This window comes from Syngnathoides biaculeatus, chromosome 2 (genome assembly GCF_019802595.1).
Source record: "Syngnathoides biaculeatus isolate LvHL_M chromosome 2, ASM1980259v1, whole genome shotgun sequence".
NCBI classification, from domain to species: Eukaryota; Metazoa; Chordata; class Actinopteri; order Syngnathiformes; family Syngnathidae; genus Syngnathoides; species Syngnathoides biaculeatus.
In genome coordinates, this window is record NC_084641.1 from 5,313,434 (window position 1) to 5,329,863 (window position 16,430).

At 40.6% G+C, this 16,430-nt stretch overlaps 1 protein-coding gene across 3 annotated transcripts; it reads left to right on the forward strand.

The window, feature by feature from the left end:
* The first annotated feature begins 3 nt into the window (after positions 1-3).
* Positions 4-15,372, forward strand: lmbr1l (limb development membrane protein 1-like). 3 transcript variants are annotated; one of them, XR_009796248.1, is made up of 18 exons: positions 4-260; positions 6,566-6,650; positions 9,223-9,256; positions 9,577-9,716; positions 9,938-10,041; positions 10,130-10,253; positions 10,357-10,425; positions 10,525-10,589; positions 11,463-11,535; positions 11,622-11,711; positions 11,913-11,989; positions 12,070-12,147; positions 12,235-12,308; positions 12,455-12,545; positions 13,257-13,323; positions 13,488-13,649; positions 14,187-14,411; positions 14,687-15,372. XR_009796248.1 is itself a non-coding variant. In XM_061828599.1 (17 exons), the coding sequence occupies exons 1-17, from the start codon at positions 198-200 to the stop codon at positions 14,270-14,272; spliced, it is 1,482 nt and encodes a 493-aa protein (XP_061684583.1). In that variant the 5' UTR covers positions 4-197; the 3' UTR covers positions 14,273-15,371. The 3 variants fall into 3 exon arrangements, 1 of the variants encoding a protein (XP_061684583.1); XR_009796251.1 differs by having other exon boundaries at positions 14,718-15,371; XM_061828599.1 differs by having other exon boundaries at positions 14,187-15,371.
* The last annotated feature ends 1,058 nt before the right edge of the window (positions 15,373-16,430 follow it).

Consider the following 16,430-nt stretch of genomic DNA (forward strand, 5'->3'; position numbering starts at 1 on the left):
TTAGCCCCGCCCTCTCGGCTCCGCCCCCGTGTTTTAAGAGCGCGGTGTAGCTTCATGCTAGTAGTAGCACATTGAGCCGGAGGAGTTTCGCGTCTGATTGAGGCGTTGCTGACAAGATGCCCCGTCTTTTAACATTTTGACGACCCCGTCGTCAGGGCTTCTGCACCCGACATTTTGCTCTGTTATGCTGTCGGAGGATGGAAACGGACGACGTGTCGGTTAGGGAGCAACTTTTCCACAACCGCGTCCGGGAGACCATCGTGAGTGTTGCGTTCACTGAACTTTTCATGATAAGGACAACAAGCAAACAATGCAATATTACACATGAATCTATGCCCTTTCGATGTTTGAAATGGGAGTGTTCATTGAAGTCGACCGGGCGCCTTAATCGTGTGCGTGCGCGTGTACGTACGGATGCAGCTGCCTCAAATAGGAAATGGAGTGGGTGGTCAGCCGCATCATCTCTTACTATTGACACCACTTATGCTCTCTTCTTTCTCTTCCTTTCCAGTTTGTCCTCACTTGAATCATAAGCCACATTTACTGCATTACACACAGATTACATTTAAATCGGAGGAGGTACCACTAGATGCCATAATGTTGTCTACACAATAGTACTACAGAGATTCCCAACCACTTTCACATCTACTTAAAATAAATAATTTCTCGAGTTTAATCTGTTCTTCATACTTCTTTCTCTACTGATGGATCCAAATGCAATGAATTTGTCACCGGCCTGCTCATAAATTTTTTTGGGGATGAAATATTTCCCCTTGACAGTATTGTACTTTATAAAAACAGTCGTAAGAGTTGCTCTCCGCATGTTGTACAAGCACAAAGTTCAACTGTATATTGTGGATTATTGTCCTTCCTTGTTCTTCTTTTGCGTGGTCTATTGTCAAATTAATTTAATGGTGCGTTGCTGCCCCGAACTTTAAGTCATTGGACTCATGTGTAATGGTATCACTGTAATTATATTTGCTCATCTACCTGTGCCAGCTATATATATTAATGGGGAGAACAATTCCAGTAGATGGCAGAATGTACAATTAGCCCATTGCCATTCGTAGCAACAGAGGTAATAAGATTAAGTTATGGTTATGGAGTAGAGTATTTAAAGTGTATGGAAGGTCCTCAATGTACGTTTTTGCTATTATTACACAGTTTTTTTAAATGCAGAATTCGAAACTGAAATCCGTTATGAAGGAAACATTTTTATTTTTTGATTATCGTCAAAAAATGATAGCACATTGCTGGATTTGCCAGAAAAAGATGAAAACGAAGCGAAAAAAGCCAAGTAGGAACGTGACGTCAGAACCGGTGACGACAATGGCGAGCATGAGAATACATTGTAAGAACGACAACGAACTTTCCGATATTTCAAGCGATGAACACTATTCTGAAGGTTCCCACGAAGACTGTGGAAAAATATGAGCTTTAAGGTTATCAATTTGAGCCAGGGAGATGGCATACGCACACGTTCGCATGCAGACGAAAAAGCTGGCCATGAAGAGAGTGCCGAGCACGCAGGGAGCTGGATGTGCCTCATGTTGGAAACAAAGGTAAGCATTTGTGAATTTCTTGTTTGGTTTAGTTAGTCATAAACTGATAAATAGTAAAGGCTTCTATATCCTGATTGTATACACAAAGTTTTCGGTCTTGTTTTAAAATTATGCAAACGCCGTGTATTTAGTAAATAGGGACGCAACCACCCGTTCATTGTACATCGAGATGGATCTGCCTGTGCTTGTATGAGAAACTATCTGCAGTACGATGTGATTACCTCTAGTGATGTCAGAGGTCAGCCACAGGCCTTTTTCAGACACAGGAAACTATGTCAAAGTTTGCGGGTTTTAATTCATACACACTTATATTTTTTGGTAAAAACATCGAAAAGGTATTTTATTGTACTGTTGAACATATATTTTCGTCTGGACAAGCTAATTTGCGTTAGAAGTGAGACATTCCATACACTTTAAGCATTGTGTTCACCTATACAGGCCCAGTGAGAATCACTGAGAAAAGTATGTTATTTGGCTCAATAAAGGAAGAGGGAAATCCACATGTAAAATTCTCTTCATTGATCAAAGTGTTATTAGTTGTATACTATTATTGTAATTTTTAGGTCATTGTGGTCCTTCACTCAGTGGTTATTATGATAGAGAACCTTGCTGTCCCTTTTTCTCAAAATTATGACCTGCATTTCCTTTAGATCCAGTGGTTGTGGGCATTTGTAAAAAGAAGTTGAAAACACATTTGCCTCCACGGGCATTCCAGTGAGATTTTTATTTTTCAATTATTTGCTTGAATTTTTTTTAAGTTTGATTGGTTTGGGGATGGAGACGTATGAGATGTACAATTTTGTGATTCCGCAGATGCATAACTTTGAAGTGTGTATTTGTCAAGGGCTACCTTTTTATAAATGAGATTAGCAGCGTAAGTATTCAACAACAATTACACTTTTCTGTAGGTGGGTCACAAAAAGAGTGTGTCTTAAAACGAGAATGACCCACATCTTGGCAGACCCCAAATTAACAAATGTGCCAGTTTTCTATCATGATTGCTCTCAAGTGAGGACTTTGAGTTTATACATCCATCCTGATTTTTTTTTTTTTTTTTTTTTTTTCAAATAGTCAAAGCAGATTTTTACACATTTAGAATTTTATTTGATTCAAGCTTTTACTTGGCTTCTTATCACAAACAACCATAGTGATGTTAACATTAATTCTTATGGTCACAGCAGTTTATATTTTTTTGTCATTACTTATAATACAGTTCATAAAGCATTATGCACCTTTTGATGTACATAGTCTACTCTCAAATGAATGTTGTCAGTCCAGTATGACGTTATATCATGATAAAATAATTTGTGCTAATTACCATCAGTACTCTACCAAGTACAAACAATAATAGTAGCACTTTATTCCAGGAAGTGAATGTTCATTTTACCCTTGTTATGAATAGATTAAATTCATTTAGACATAGTTGGCTCTGTTTCCTCTCAGCGTTCTGAAGTTCTGAAGCCGAACCTGCCAGCTGGCTGGCCTTTCCATGTAGCGTTTGCATATTTCCCACATTCCTGACTGTGATTGTCATTCTGCCATGTAGTTTTCCTTCTTCCATCACACCAGAGAGAAGTGACTGTTTTTCACCGCTTTCACATGTATATCTTCTCAAATGTTAGTTAAAACTAACACACAATTGACTTAATTGGAAAAACCTTGCTTAATGTACAACATGACCTAACAGACTCCTGTGGTTTTGAAGGAGTCAAAGTATTGTACCCAACCCTGCTGAGTTCAATCATTCTTGAGTACAGCGTGGAGGCTCACATTGGTTAAAAAAAAAAAAAAAATAGAAAATCTGAACTTTAGGTATTAAGCGCATGACCGAGCGTAGTTGGCATTGCCAATTGTGAGTGTCTCACTGAGTTTTCCTGGCCTTTGCCACCACATATTTAATTGAAAACAAGGGACACAAACCAAGGGGGAAAAAAACACTACCAAGATCTACATCCCTGTGAAAAGTACTCAATGTACTCAAAGAAAATGTTAGTAGTAATTTATTGAAGTAGATTCTGCAGAACACACCCTGTACCTAGAGCGCGATCAAGAAAGAAGTCTGGGAGAAGACATGGTGTTTGTGACACGCAAAAGGAGATTTCTTGACGCAGACTTTAAACTTGGGTTGGGAATTTAAAAGAACCAGTTCCCAGTCAATCACCATTCATCCATTAACGTTCTGAGCTGCTTATCCTCACGAGGGCCAGAGGAGTGCTGGAGCCAATCCCAGCTGTCGTCGTGCAGGAGGCGGGGTACACCCTGAACTGGTTGCAGGGCGCGCGGAGACAGACGCACTCACAATCACACCTTGGGGCAATTTCGTATCTCTAATTCATGTTGCATGTTTTCTGGAATGTGGAAGGAAACTGGAGTGCCCGGAGGTATACCCAAACAGACAGTGGGAGAACTTGCAAACTCCACACAGGAAGGTCTGGGATTTGAACCCTGGTCCTCAGAACTGAGAGGCCAACCATCTACAGCTGCTCCACCGTGATAGATATTTGCTATTCTCAGTCCAGCCCCCACTCACCCCTACCCCCATGACGGTCCACTGTATTTTGGTTTTGAACTTTTCCAAAATGGAGACACTGTCCACTATAATATAATCTATCATTTAAATCATCACTTTGATGTGTGGGGTATTGTGTTCACTTTGTTACGACACTATTGTAGCGTCTGAGATGGTAAGGGAACAACAGTTTCTATTCTATTATTCCCTCCTCATACTTGACTCTCCAAGTTAACTAGTAAACCCAAGCTTAATCCAACTGTTATGTTAACAGTTGAAGGAGCCTCAAGCATAGCGCCAACCCAGGCTCGTCTCAACCCTCGGCAAGTTGGTCATTATGGTGATTTGGGTTTCGAGCCCATGGCAGGGCGCCACTGAATGACCACCGCCACTCATGCGCTCTGTCTCAAGAAGACAGGGTTTCTGAGGTTTTGTATGACAGACTGTTGCCCCACGTCTCATGCGCTACACTATTTAAATTGTATGAAAAATGAACAAAGGTGAATGTAACCAGTGGATCACTTTTATGATATACTCTGCAGCGAGAGGGAAGATGGATCTAAACACCACTGTATACCACACTACGTTAAAATGTAGAACACTATGTGCAGTGCTTAAAACCTGGTTGTACTCCAGGTTATTTTGAAGGTGATTTTACCTCCTTGTATTTTTATTTGCCGTTTATCATTTTTCAACATAAAGTGTTGTATAAATAAATGGAGAACATTGTCAGTAATTTCAAATAAACTGAAACGAAAATACTGTATCAGATTGTTGTAAGGATATAAAACGACCTATAGTGAGCGCTATGTAGAAACATCTTTTGCATTATCCTGTAACATAATTACCTACTCTGGATAATGGTAAGGACATTGTTTATATTACTTCATTTACTCTCCCAGTGAGAATCAATCAAGAACCAGATAGATAATGGAATTGGACTTGCTGCATTCTTGTAACTTTCTATCCCTACTTTAAACTATGCAAAGCAAATAATTTTTCCGTTTCTATCTTCCCACACATTTCACAGATGTTGTCTCCTTTGTGTTCATTTGTTTCTGTTCAAAAATGGGTCACCGTCATGCCCCTCGACTCAAAGGAGGAGTCCAACCCCCAAAATTAATTCTCTGTATGTAAACTGTCATACATTATGAAAGTGTACAGAAATTGTCAGTGTAATTCTATTAGATGAGATCAATGTTTTCTCTTTATGGTTTGGAGTGTGATGGTTGATGCTGTAATACATTCCACAGAAACATGAGACCTCTGCAAAAAGATACTCTTGAGTGCGTGACGCTATTATGCTTCATTCTAGTACTGTATCACAAAGGGTTTTTACCCGCATTATGATATTTGGCTGTTTCTTGAGGTAATGCTTTTGTTTTTTGTTTTTTTTTTTTTTGCCTAAATATTGTGAGTTGTCAAAATAGTTTGTCTGCCGTATGTGATAAAAATTTGTAAATCTGTTATTTTCAGAAATCAGGACATAAAAATCAATAAGGTTAGGGTTAGTACTGTACTGAATTTACCTTTGTTGGAGACTAATTTATTGCCATTTAAAGCTACCTAGTTCTCAGTTTCCATTAGTCAAATAGAATGGTGTATATACCTACTGCTAGTCTATATTTGTTTGCCAATGGAACATGTTTTGTGCTTTGAATGGCATTTTTATGACTCCAAACATTTAATCATGGAAAGTAGCTGTTGTGTGGCACTTTTTGTCTTACCAAGTGTTGTCAATCATGCCATTTATGCTGCAATCTGGTGCTCAGTTTAATGGCATCCCTATATACAGTACCGGTCCGGTATGTTCTAGCTACAAAGACTCGATTTAGTATGCATTTCTAAATTTGATCTCAGGCTTGTTTGCTGTCACTTCTTTCTCATTGTGAGATTGACACCAGTGAGACAAATTTGGAAATCCTGTTGAGCGTGTTTAAACACTGTTGAGGTGATTGTAGGTTTTCAGCTCTCCCTTAGGCAGCTAACAAAATTAGAGGCCCTCTTAAAGTTGTGCAGATAGATATTTGCTTTCTTTTGGCCTGTTTCTTAAACAAACAGCAGTGTATACCTCATTCTGCAGTGGCAACATGATGCAATTCATCAGTCAACAGTGCATGAACAATAGATTTGACCTACATATTTGACAGTCTTGTGTCAAACAGCCCATCATCACTTAGTATATTAACTCTGTGATAATCTTCTGGCTCCATCTGTCTGTCCAGGCCTTTGCGGACATACTCGGTCTACTAGTGTTTTGTATTTACTGAAGTCCACTTTTGCTTTTTAAAATGTACAAAACAAAATTGTCTAGGCTAAGTGTGTCAGTGTTTGGTTCTGTTGGGATGAGTCCAATGTATCGATTGCCTAAATAAGACTTGGAGTCAGCAAAAATTGTTTACGAAAGTACAGTACTGTACAAGGCATTTTCTATACTTTCTTCTCTTTCTCTAGTGGATGTTCCTCAAATGTCTTGTCTTTGTTTCTTGGGCAGATCTGTGTACTCCTGTTTACGTGCCTCTACATAATGTCCTACCTCATACTTGCACGGTTCAAGAAGACTGCAGAGTTTGTCACTGGTAAGTGAAACCTTTATTAAATATTGGGGTTACTGTACATGGAGATGGGGCACAGCCTTTCTTTAACCATTCCTGATCAGTTGGACGCATTAGGAGTCATGTCTGGCTGATTGACAGGAGGTATCTTAAAACTGTCAAACTAGGTGTGGACATCAGGGTTACACTAGTCCGCAAAGCATTACCAGTCTTTGGGGGGAGGGGATCCACTGCTGTTTTGCATTTCACTCCTCTCCCCCACCGTAGGATTTACATTTGGAATGTGTATCACAGATGCTGGCCTGGTTCCTGACGCCCAAGTTGATAATGAATGTCTGCATTTTGTTGAAGGGTTCTATGATGTTTAAGACATCGCAAGGACTGATTCTACATGAACTCTTTCCCACAACATGCCTTCCTCTTGGGATACATTCTATTACAAATGTACTGTACCATTAAAAACAGTTACAAATCCCTGGAAGCAATGTTTTGCATCATTCCTGACTTTCCACCGTTTCCCCTTTTGAAGCAGGGAAGTTTGTGGGTTGCCTTCAGCCCCCTGTTTCGTGTTGGTTTTGTTGACACAGTCAAGTCAGCACAGGGAAAAGCTCTTTTGACGTGCAGTGTCAATGGACAAATTCAAATGTATGACACAGCAAAAGTAGAATTGTTGGTTCGATAGGAATGCTTTTTGGGTTTTTTTCAGACTCCGAAAGCTGCATTTTTCAAGCAAGCGCAGGAGTTGTTCACAATCTTAAATACAAGGTTTACTCTATTTACTGTGTTGAAAAGAGATGAAGTCTGATTTTCAGCAGAATAAGATTAGAACATTCATCAGGGACAGAGTTTCTTTGAAACGCAACCTTGCACGTTATTACTCACGCACAGTACGCTACAGTTTTTAAATGATTCCTTAGGACTTCAGTGTTTTCTTGAATATAGATTCAACCCATGTATACATACTGCCACGGCTAAGTGTGTTGACACAACGCAAACTGTCCAGAAGGTGCATTTGGTGTCATGCAACTCTGTCTTGAGGCAGTATCCCTGTGGATCAAGACAAGGAAAGGGTGGTGAAGAATGTTGTTCCAAGATAAACACAGTTGTACTTTAGACGTGTAGCTTCAGGCTCCTTTTACACTGACAAAAGCTTCTTGACTTTTTTTTTTTCCAACAAGCAAAGCACAAAGTTGAAGGCTTTTGTCCAGCATTTGTTAGTGATTAAGCATTAGGATAGAGGTGATTATTAGCAGTGTTGTTTTGGGTTCTGTGAAGTGATTTCCTGCCCTGTTTTTAGTTTGGAATTCTAATTCTTGTTTTAGTTCATTTTGTCAGTGGTTTGTTAGGAATATTTGTCAGTATTGACTGAGCAGCTTTTCATGAACAAATAGCTGAGCTTCTGTCACTTTGTTTAAATGCCATCTGTTGTGATGTTTGACACAAGAATAGGCTAAGTAGAGCCATCTACTTTTTTGTTATTTTTGCAAACATGACACTTGTGATCAAAACATGGTGTCATGTTTTGACCTTTTACGTTCGAAGCATTCCAAAAGTGGACGGCAACATGTTCAACATTTTTGCACTCCAAACGAGTGGATTGTTTCATTTGTTTTTGATTGACTTGGATGTGCACTATGTTTACGTGTTATTTTTTTGCTGTGGAAGTGAAAAAAATTCTATTTACATTTCTTTGGGCTTACAGGGCAGGCGGTGACATAACTAATTCAATAACTTGTCCTCATTGAAAGCAGCTGTAAGATGTCCAACAGGCAAAGTCTTGACGCTCTGCTGTGGTTGGGTGGACTTTATTATGTATTGTATTGTGGATAAATGTCTATGCACAAACACATACACAGTATAAAGTAGTGTAGTCCTGCAGCTAAATACCAAATGAGGAATACTGTGTTCTAATGTTATTTATGAGTGAGGAGCCAAGAACTTCTTTTTGCTCTGCACTGGTTTTCCCCGGGCACTCTGGTTTCTTCCCACATCCCAAAAAACTTGCATTAATTGAAGACTCTAAATTGGCTCTAGGTGTGATTGTGAGTGCGACTGTTGTCTGTCTCCATGTGCCCAGCGATTGGGTGGCAACCAGTTCAGGGTGTACCCTGCCTCCTGCCCGTTGACAGCTGCGATAGGCTCCAGCACTTCCGAGAGCTTTGTGAGGATAAGCGGCTAAGAAAATGGAACGATGGATGCAAGGAAATTAAGTCCTTTTTTATTTTGTTTTTGAATATAAATACCTTTTACTAGAGACCCCAAGCATACCTGGACAGAATGCAGACTTTTCTCCATAACCCTACCTCACACCCCCCTCGGGAGGCGAGAGACAACTTTTGCTTTTTCCCTTTTTCCCATTACCGTCTGGGCCATTGCTACAATAACTTGACTACTTATAACTGTAACGTCATACATCTATGCACACAAGGAGGTGGGAATTCACACAAATCCTTGATTTATGCATTTGTCAAAAAAATTAGACATTACTGCTATTTTTAAAAACACTGCCAATATATTCAAAATGATTTCTTTAAACTGAGAAACTGAATTTTAAGTGTATAGAATTAATAAAAGGTGTTGCTGTGCCTTCTTTCAGATGATATTGAGGATGCCACTGTCAACAAAATTGCGTAAGTGAAAAACTTGTAATGATTAACCGACTTGGGGCAATCTGTTCTCCCTCACTCACATTGATTGGTGTCTTTATGAGTGAACAGAGACGCGTGCTGTAAATTTATTGCCTGGTCGAGCGTGTTGTTGTGTCGCTATTGATCGTGATAGGAACAGTCTAGTATTCCTTTGCCCTTTGCCCTGACACGCTGGCACTGTCATGTTGCCTCTTTGTACCACCTCAGACTTTCCCGTATCCTTCTCTGCCAGACTATTGTAAAATAAAAACATGTGACAGAGTAATACTTTTTTCTAACAATCCTACTCGTCTCCTCCCCAGGTTGTGGTTGTGTACATTCACGCTGTCAGTTGCAGTTTCTGCGGTGCTGCTTCTCCCCATCTCTATCCTTTCTAATGAGGTGCTGCTCACCTTCCCACAGAGCTACTACATGCAATGGCTCAATGGATCTCTCATTCATGGTAATGAATGTTGGCAACTTATTCCTTTTTTGGCAGCATAACAGCTAAATCCTGCTTGAGTATGTTTCCATAGTGTGCACTGTACCTTAATTTTTTTTGTGTCCAGTGAACGTGACTATTTTCGAGTAATGGTAAAAGTCTGTCTCTCAGTGGTGTACGGCGGTACTGCAAGGAAACCTAATACTGTACTGTACTCAGAAACGTTTGTCCTCTTTTGTCAGGGTTGTGGAACCTAGTGTTCCTTTTCTCTAATTTGTCCCTGGTCTTCCTTATGCCATTTGCCTACTTCTTCACTGAGTCTGAGGGATTTGTAGGGTCCAAAAAGGTGACTGACTATCTGTGAATAAACAGCGGATATCGAACCCAAGGGCATGTGTACTTAAATTGCTAACATACAAATGTTTTGTATGAAGGGAGTGATGGCACGAGTATATGAAGCAGTTGTCCTGTTGTTGCTGCTAGCTCTCCTGGTTTTGGGCATTGTGTGGGTAGCATCAGCCCTTCTCCACGACAACATAGCCAGGAAGAGCCTCTATGGTGAGTCTCCTGCGGAATAATACATACAATAATAAACAGTATCTATTTTTTCCGTTTCAACTTTTTACATGAATGTCTGCTCAACTGTACATTTGAATTCCAGACCTGTGGGAGTATTACCTTCCCTACTTGTACTCGGGCATCTCTCTATTTGGAGTACTGCTGCTCCTGTGTAGGTCTCACTAAACTGATTTGAGAAGTTAAAACCCCACATTTATTGTTATTTGCTCACAGAGCATGTGTTTTTGTTTTTTTTTTTTGCTTTCCTCAGTGTGCACACCTTTTGGGCTGTCTCGAATGTTCAGTGTTACAGGCAGTCTGCTGGTCAAACCTCGGGTGAGTGAAAAGCCCGTACATACATTAACTAATACTTCATAAACATTAACAAAACAAGCCTACTCCTAAACAATCAGTATTCACCTGGAAACAGGAAATGCAAGTTAACCGTACTGAGCATGTTCGGATGTGATGCCAAAAGCACAAGTTTCCGAGCTGCTTCACAGTACTGCGAGCGCATTTACATCAAAAGTCATCAACATAATGAGCCGTGTCAAAGGAAAGTTACATCAGGGGTGCTCAATGCATCGATCGCGAGGCAGTTTTGGTTGATCGTGTGATGGCATGCCCCAAAAAAACAGAGACGTTAGACTATCATCCACCTCGTTGCTTAATTCAGGTGTGGCCAATACGTCAAGCGCACGCACATTAAGGTGCGTTCTACCATGCTGACCTCCTATTTACGGCAGTTGCAGCGACATATATGTGAGTGTGTGTGTGTGTTTGTTATTAAACAATTAAGTGGGGTAGATATGGAAAAATATAAAAATTGAAATGGGGCAATACTTTTTCAAAGAACTGTATTCAGTGAGGCTACATATTGGTTTTATGGGTGTGTGTGATCAAATAACTATGCAGTTGTCAAATGACAGACTACATGACTACATATTTTGCGGTTTTAATATGCAGTGATATCTGGATACCAGCACCACCGATTATCTTTAAACAAAAGCAAAATAATTAGAATGGGACAATATTACAATATCATATCTCTTTGCTTCTCAGACTTGTTGGTTAAATGTTCAACTTGCTGATTATATACAGCATGCTGATAGCCAGCGTCGGTGTTCACAAATGTCACCGTGGATCTTGTTGTGCACAGTTCAGGTTTGAACGTTTACTGATGGACTGATTTTGTCTGATCTCCCTCAGCTATTCGAAGATGTTGACGATGCCCTCAGCTGCACTGTATTTGAGGAGGACTCGCTCTCCAGGAAACTGAAGTGTGAGTACTGCACTCTGAATTTCCTTGTTTTAAAATTTAAAATGATAAATAAATACATCTCAAGGTGATGTTTTGTTTGGTTGAAGGTGGGAGTCCTCAATTGTGCTGGGTCAAGCTTAACATTGAGGCGATGAAGAAAGAGCACCAAGCAGTCCGAACAAAGCGTTTAGCCTTGGGTGCGTCTCACCTTTCCATCGTTTCTAATGTTCCGGCTAAATGCAGAGGGGTTGCGTCAGGAAGGGCATCCGGCTTAAAATGGTGCCAAACAAATATGCGTTCATCTAAGATGACACGCTGTGGCGACCCGTAAAGGGACAAGCCAAAAGGAAAAGATTTCATTGTTTTCTTTAACGGGTTCCTTCTTTCTTTCCATACAGAAACCCGAAGGAAAGCTTCGCCATGGCAGAGAAACTTGGGTTATCCACTGGCTATGCTTACGCTCCTTGCCCTCACAGTAAATACTGACGTTCTTCCAGGATGTTATGACATTTTTCAGGCAGATAATAGGACCTTGTGTGACGTGTGTTTCTTCAGGTGTTGTGTGTCCTCATGGTCTGTTTTAATGTGCTTGAGTTGCTCCTTGATGAGACTGCTATGCCCAGAGGAATGGAAGTAAGTATTTAGTTGGGGGATTTTGTTTTGCAGCAAGTGGTGCGTGTTCGTGTATATACTGAGGACGGCTATTCTTTGTGCATTCAGGATCCTCACCTTGGCATGGCCTCCTTCTCCATGTTTGGCTCACTGGGTGCAGCAGTTCAAGTAGTCCTTATACTGTATCCTTTAATCGAATGGCTTTATGATTGTACAGTATCTTGTCTAATCTGATGACTGATTTATGCTTTGTGATGAATGTTTGGGCCCGTATTTGCACATGTTAAAAAAAGCCTGTAATTTCTGTTGCCGTCCTTGATAAAGACAGTTATCTGATGGTGTCATCAGTAGTTGGATTCTATAGTTCACCTCTTTTCACCAGCTTGGTTCCTCGTGCACAGGACACCAACCTCACACAGGTACCAAGCCCCCCCCATATATTGACATGTATATTCATGTGACCTATAGCCACTATCAGCTATATTTAACTAACACCTGAAACAGTCCACATGCTCAGAAGCCCAAAGTGCTTGTACTACTACACTAAGAGTTTGTTTTGTTTTTAAATAGTGACTAAATTGCCTTTATTCATATCAGCTAGCATCTGGGCAATTCCAATGTGCGACTAGCTAACGCTCTCTACACCTGGAAAATCCCTTTGAGTCCTTTGCTGCCGGCAGTAAGTTTGCGTGTCATGCAGAGAGAGCCGAAAAGCAAGGAAGGGCAATTATTCTTCTTATTTTTCTAAAAGTTAGATGTAGTTTGTATGTAGTGTGCAGTTTACCACATATGGTGGTCTCTCATCCAAGTACTGTACTAACTGCTTGGATTCCGAAATCGGGTGTTCCCACTGTAGTATGGCCATAAACTGGCACTGGAGGGTTGAAGCAACTAAATTATTTCAGTTGAAACGTCTGTTAGACAAAATAAAATATATTTTTCCATGTTGTAGTATTAGTAGATTGACATTTGAGCAAGGAGTAAGTGTGCCAAGTCACGTGAATGCAGCCTAATTTCGAATTATGCGTCTCAATGCCAATCCCGAGTATGTCCTACAAGGACCCCACGTGTATTGTGTTACCAAATAAAACAAATTTTGTAACTGAGATGTATTTTTCTGTGCCTTTCAGATGATCGCCAATTGTGTTTCACTTCTTGTCCTGAGCTCGGCACTTCCTGTCTTTTCACGTACACTTGGTAAGGATGTAAAGAAACATGCACAAAAGAATAGTCTACATTTTGCACGTGTAGTTTTAATAAAGGCCAGCAGAGAGCGTTTTTGTGTGTGCCATGAACCCAAACTTGACAATCTGGTACATGAAGGTTCGTTTTTTTTTTCCACTCTTGCTCTCTTCTCTTAGGGATCACCCGCTTCGATCTGTTGGGAGACTTTGGCCGCTATAACTGGCTTGGGAACTTTTACGCTGTGTTCCTGTACAACATGCTTTTTGCTGGCCTCACCTCGGCCTCTTTGACCAAGACAGTCACGTGGGCAGTCCAGAGAGAACTCATCCGTGCATTTGGTTAGTATTCTTTTATTTGCGTGTTTTTCAAATTTAAAATGAAACTACAGCCGCATGGCACGAGCATTTTGAGCTGAAGTTGACCGGACTTGGATAGCTGTCAAGGTTTCCCCAGCTTCGGCCCAATTTCCCCGTGGGCTGGCCACTTTTCCTCAGATAGAAAGAATACAATTCTTACAGGAAAGTGTAAAAGGACAGGAGGAGAGTCAGATTCCCTTGGGGGACCTTCAGGCCCACTGCCCTAAACCCCTCACAGCACACACACCCATTAACCCTCCACCCAACACAAACAAGCGCTCAAAGCAAGCAAGCAAGCACACGCACACACACACACACACACACACACAATCCACCTTCCTTACAGTTCAGATAGCATCTCAGCGCTAAGGCCACCTCACTTACTTCTTTCCATTGCCTCCCAGCTCACTTTTGTTCCATGATTAATTGACTCTGGTTTCACCTAAACCACTATTTTCCCTGTTTTAGCACTCCACCCTACAATTGTGTACAATATGATTATATTCTCTTTCTTTGCAGGTCTCCACCGACTCCCCTTAACTGTCTCACGCTCCACTGTCCCATTTCGACTCCTGCTGGCAAGTGGACTGTCCAAAATCCAGTGACTTTCACCTTTTTTTTTTTTTTTTAACCTTGTCATTGTTTTTAAATAAGATCGAGCCAAAATGCACACCCTTCAGCTTGTGCAGCACAGTCCCGTCATCACGGTCGACATCGATTGCACAGAGCAAAGAGATGAGGGTGGTGAGTCCACTTGACTCAATGTAGTCGGGGGCTTTGCTCAAGGATGTTCAATGACCAAAATATGCAGTAGTCCGTTCTTGTGAGCCGAAAACTGGCTTAGAGCTGAGACACGTAGGTCTGGCTCAAAGAGGGAGAATATGAATCAAAGCCATATTACCAGGGCAGCGAAACCCCTGCTTAGAGGAGATAAAATGATGGCTTCTGACACATGAGTCAACAAAGCTATTTTGAAGTGTTATGCTGTAGCTGTGAGATCATTTCCTTTTGTGCTGCAGGTTGATTGAGTGCTCTCTGTGACTCCTCCAGACTTTCCTCTCGAAGGGTGTTCGACAATTTTAGGTGTAAATCTTCCACATGGTGCTGCCCGGACTGGTGTACTGTCGATCACCAACAAGGAAGTTGCACGGAAAAAATGGGATGACGGGCTAACATTGTTCCTTCTGTGAGGAATAAGACTTCTTCACAATTTATTTTTAAACTTTTATTTAACTTGAGCAAGTTTACAAAGTCACTTTGACTTACAAGCATGCACAAACGCAAAACTTTCCACTTTGTGTATTCGTTGATAGCCAAGGGCAAGTGTGACTTCGACCAACCAAACTGTGAATTATTCCACTGTTTTGTGGGAAAGTGCAATACAGTATGTTAAAGCACACTTAGTTTTATGGGTGAATTTTTAAAAATTTTTTTTTTTTTTTTTATAAATGTTCATCTCGGCTGCCTCTCCTTTCTGTGAGTGCTTTTCGTTCATTCTCCGTTGTGTGAGCATATTAGGTGTTGGTGTGACCAGCAGGAGGCAGTGTATCTCAAGTGCAACCTTTTGTGTTTTGCAGTTCTTTTCTGCCCGTCTTGCTTTGACTGCACAGTGTAGTACATGCACACATCACTCTTAGGGTTCCCCTTTTAGTTGTTTTTTTTTTTTCCTCAGCGGGAATACAATGTATGCTTTTTTTTTTTTTTTTTTTTTTTTTTTTTTTTTTTTTACATCTAAGGACATTGCAGAAGCAAATTTTAAAAGCGTAATTATCCTTTGCAACCGTTGTTAAATTATTGACTGCTACAGCTGGGATCCAGAATCTTTAGAGTTTTTCTCAAAGATTGCTAAATGGCGCTCATTGTTTACTTTCAAACTTTTTTATTTTAAAAGCAAAACCCAATAAAATCCTTGTTTTTAAGATGGCTTTCGATGCCTATTTGAATTTTATACACTGTAACAAAAGCATCAGGCAGAGTTGCGGTGGATACTTTTGATCGCCTCTTTTTTTATGCATTCCTTTTAATCAGCTAAAGAAGAAAGCCATATTTTGGGTTGTCTTTCAGCGGTGTGTGGCCCCGACATCACTATAGCCCTCACCCACGCTTTCCCTTCGATGCAAGTGCCAGATAAAAAAAAATAATAAAAGTTGAATCGGCAGGACTGACATTATCTTTCACGTCGCCACCATCCACCCACCGCCTTTCTTCCATCACTCTTCCTTGCCAGTGGTCCATTTCCTCATCCCATTTTTCTGAAGTCAGCTCAAGAAAGCACAAACTACTGATTAATTTCTCTCGCTTGATTTTTGTCTGCATTTCTTGTTTTGTTGGATGTCTTAATCAAGCTTATTTGCCTTAGTTTTTGTTTTGCATTGCGTTTCCTCTGCGAAAAGGAAATCAACTGAAATGTTGCTGTTGCATTTGTACGCAGATGGTTGGGCTCTGAGGAATTTCCTGATCTGAGGCGTGTTGAGAGATGGCCTAGTACACTATTGCTGAGCTTGGTGTCATAAATGTACGAACAAACTCTGAGCTAAATAGTTGAGGAATGTTGTAAAATGCAAAACATAGTCCCTGCTGAGGTACGAGTACATACACTGGTGCCTTGCGATTCTAGTTCTGTGATCATGTTTCTAACGCACTTGTTAGCCCATCTATGGCATTTCCCATAATGTTAGCATTAAGCTGTATGACCTGGGCAAAGTTATGTGGTTGCTTTAAATAGTGTTATTCTAAGGGTTTTTTTGTGTGTGTAGTTTGAGA

Coding starts and splice junctions, on each gene's coding strand:
- lmbr1l (XM_061828599.1), top strand. CDS start 198: ATGGAAACGGACGACGTGTCGGTTAGGGAGCAACTTTTCCACAACCGC. Junction 10,426..10,524: donor TGGAGTACTGCTGCTCCTGT/GTAGGTCTCACT, acceptor TGCTTTCCTCAG/TGTGCACACCTTTTGGGCTG. Junction 12,148..12,234: donor CTATGCCCAGAGGAATGGAA/GTAAGTATTTAG, acceptor TTGTGCATTCAG/GATCCTCACCTTGGCATGGC.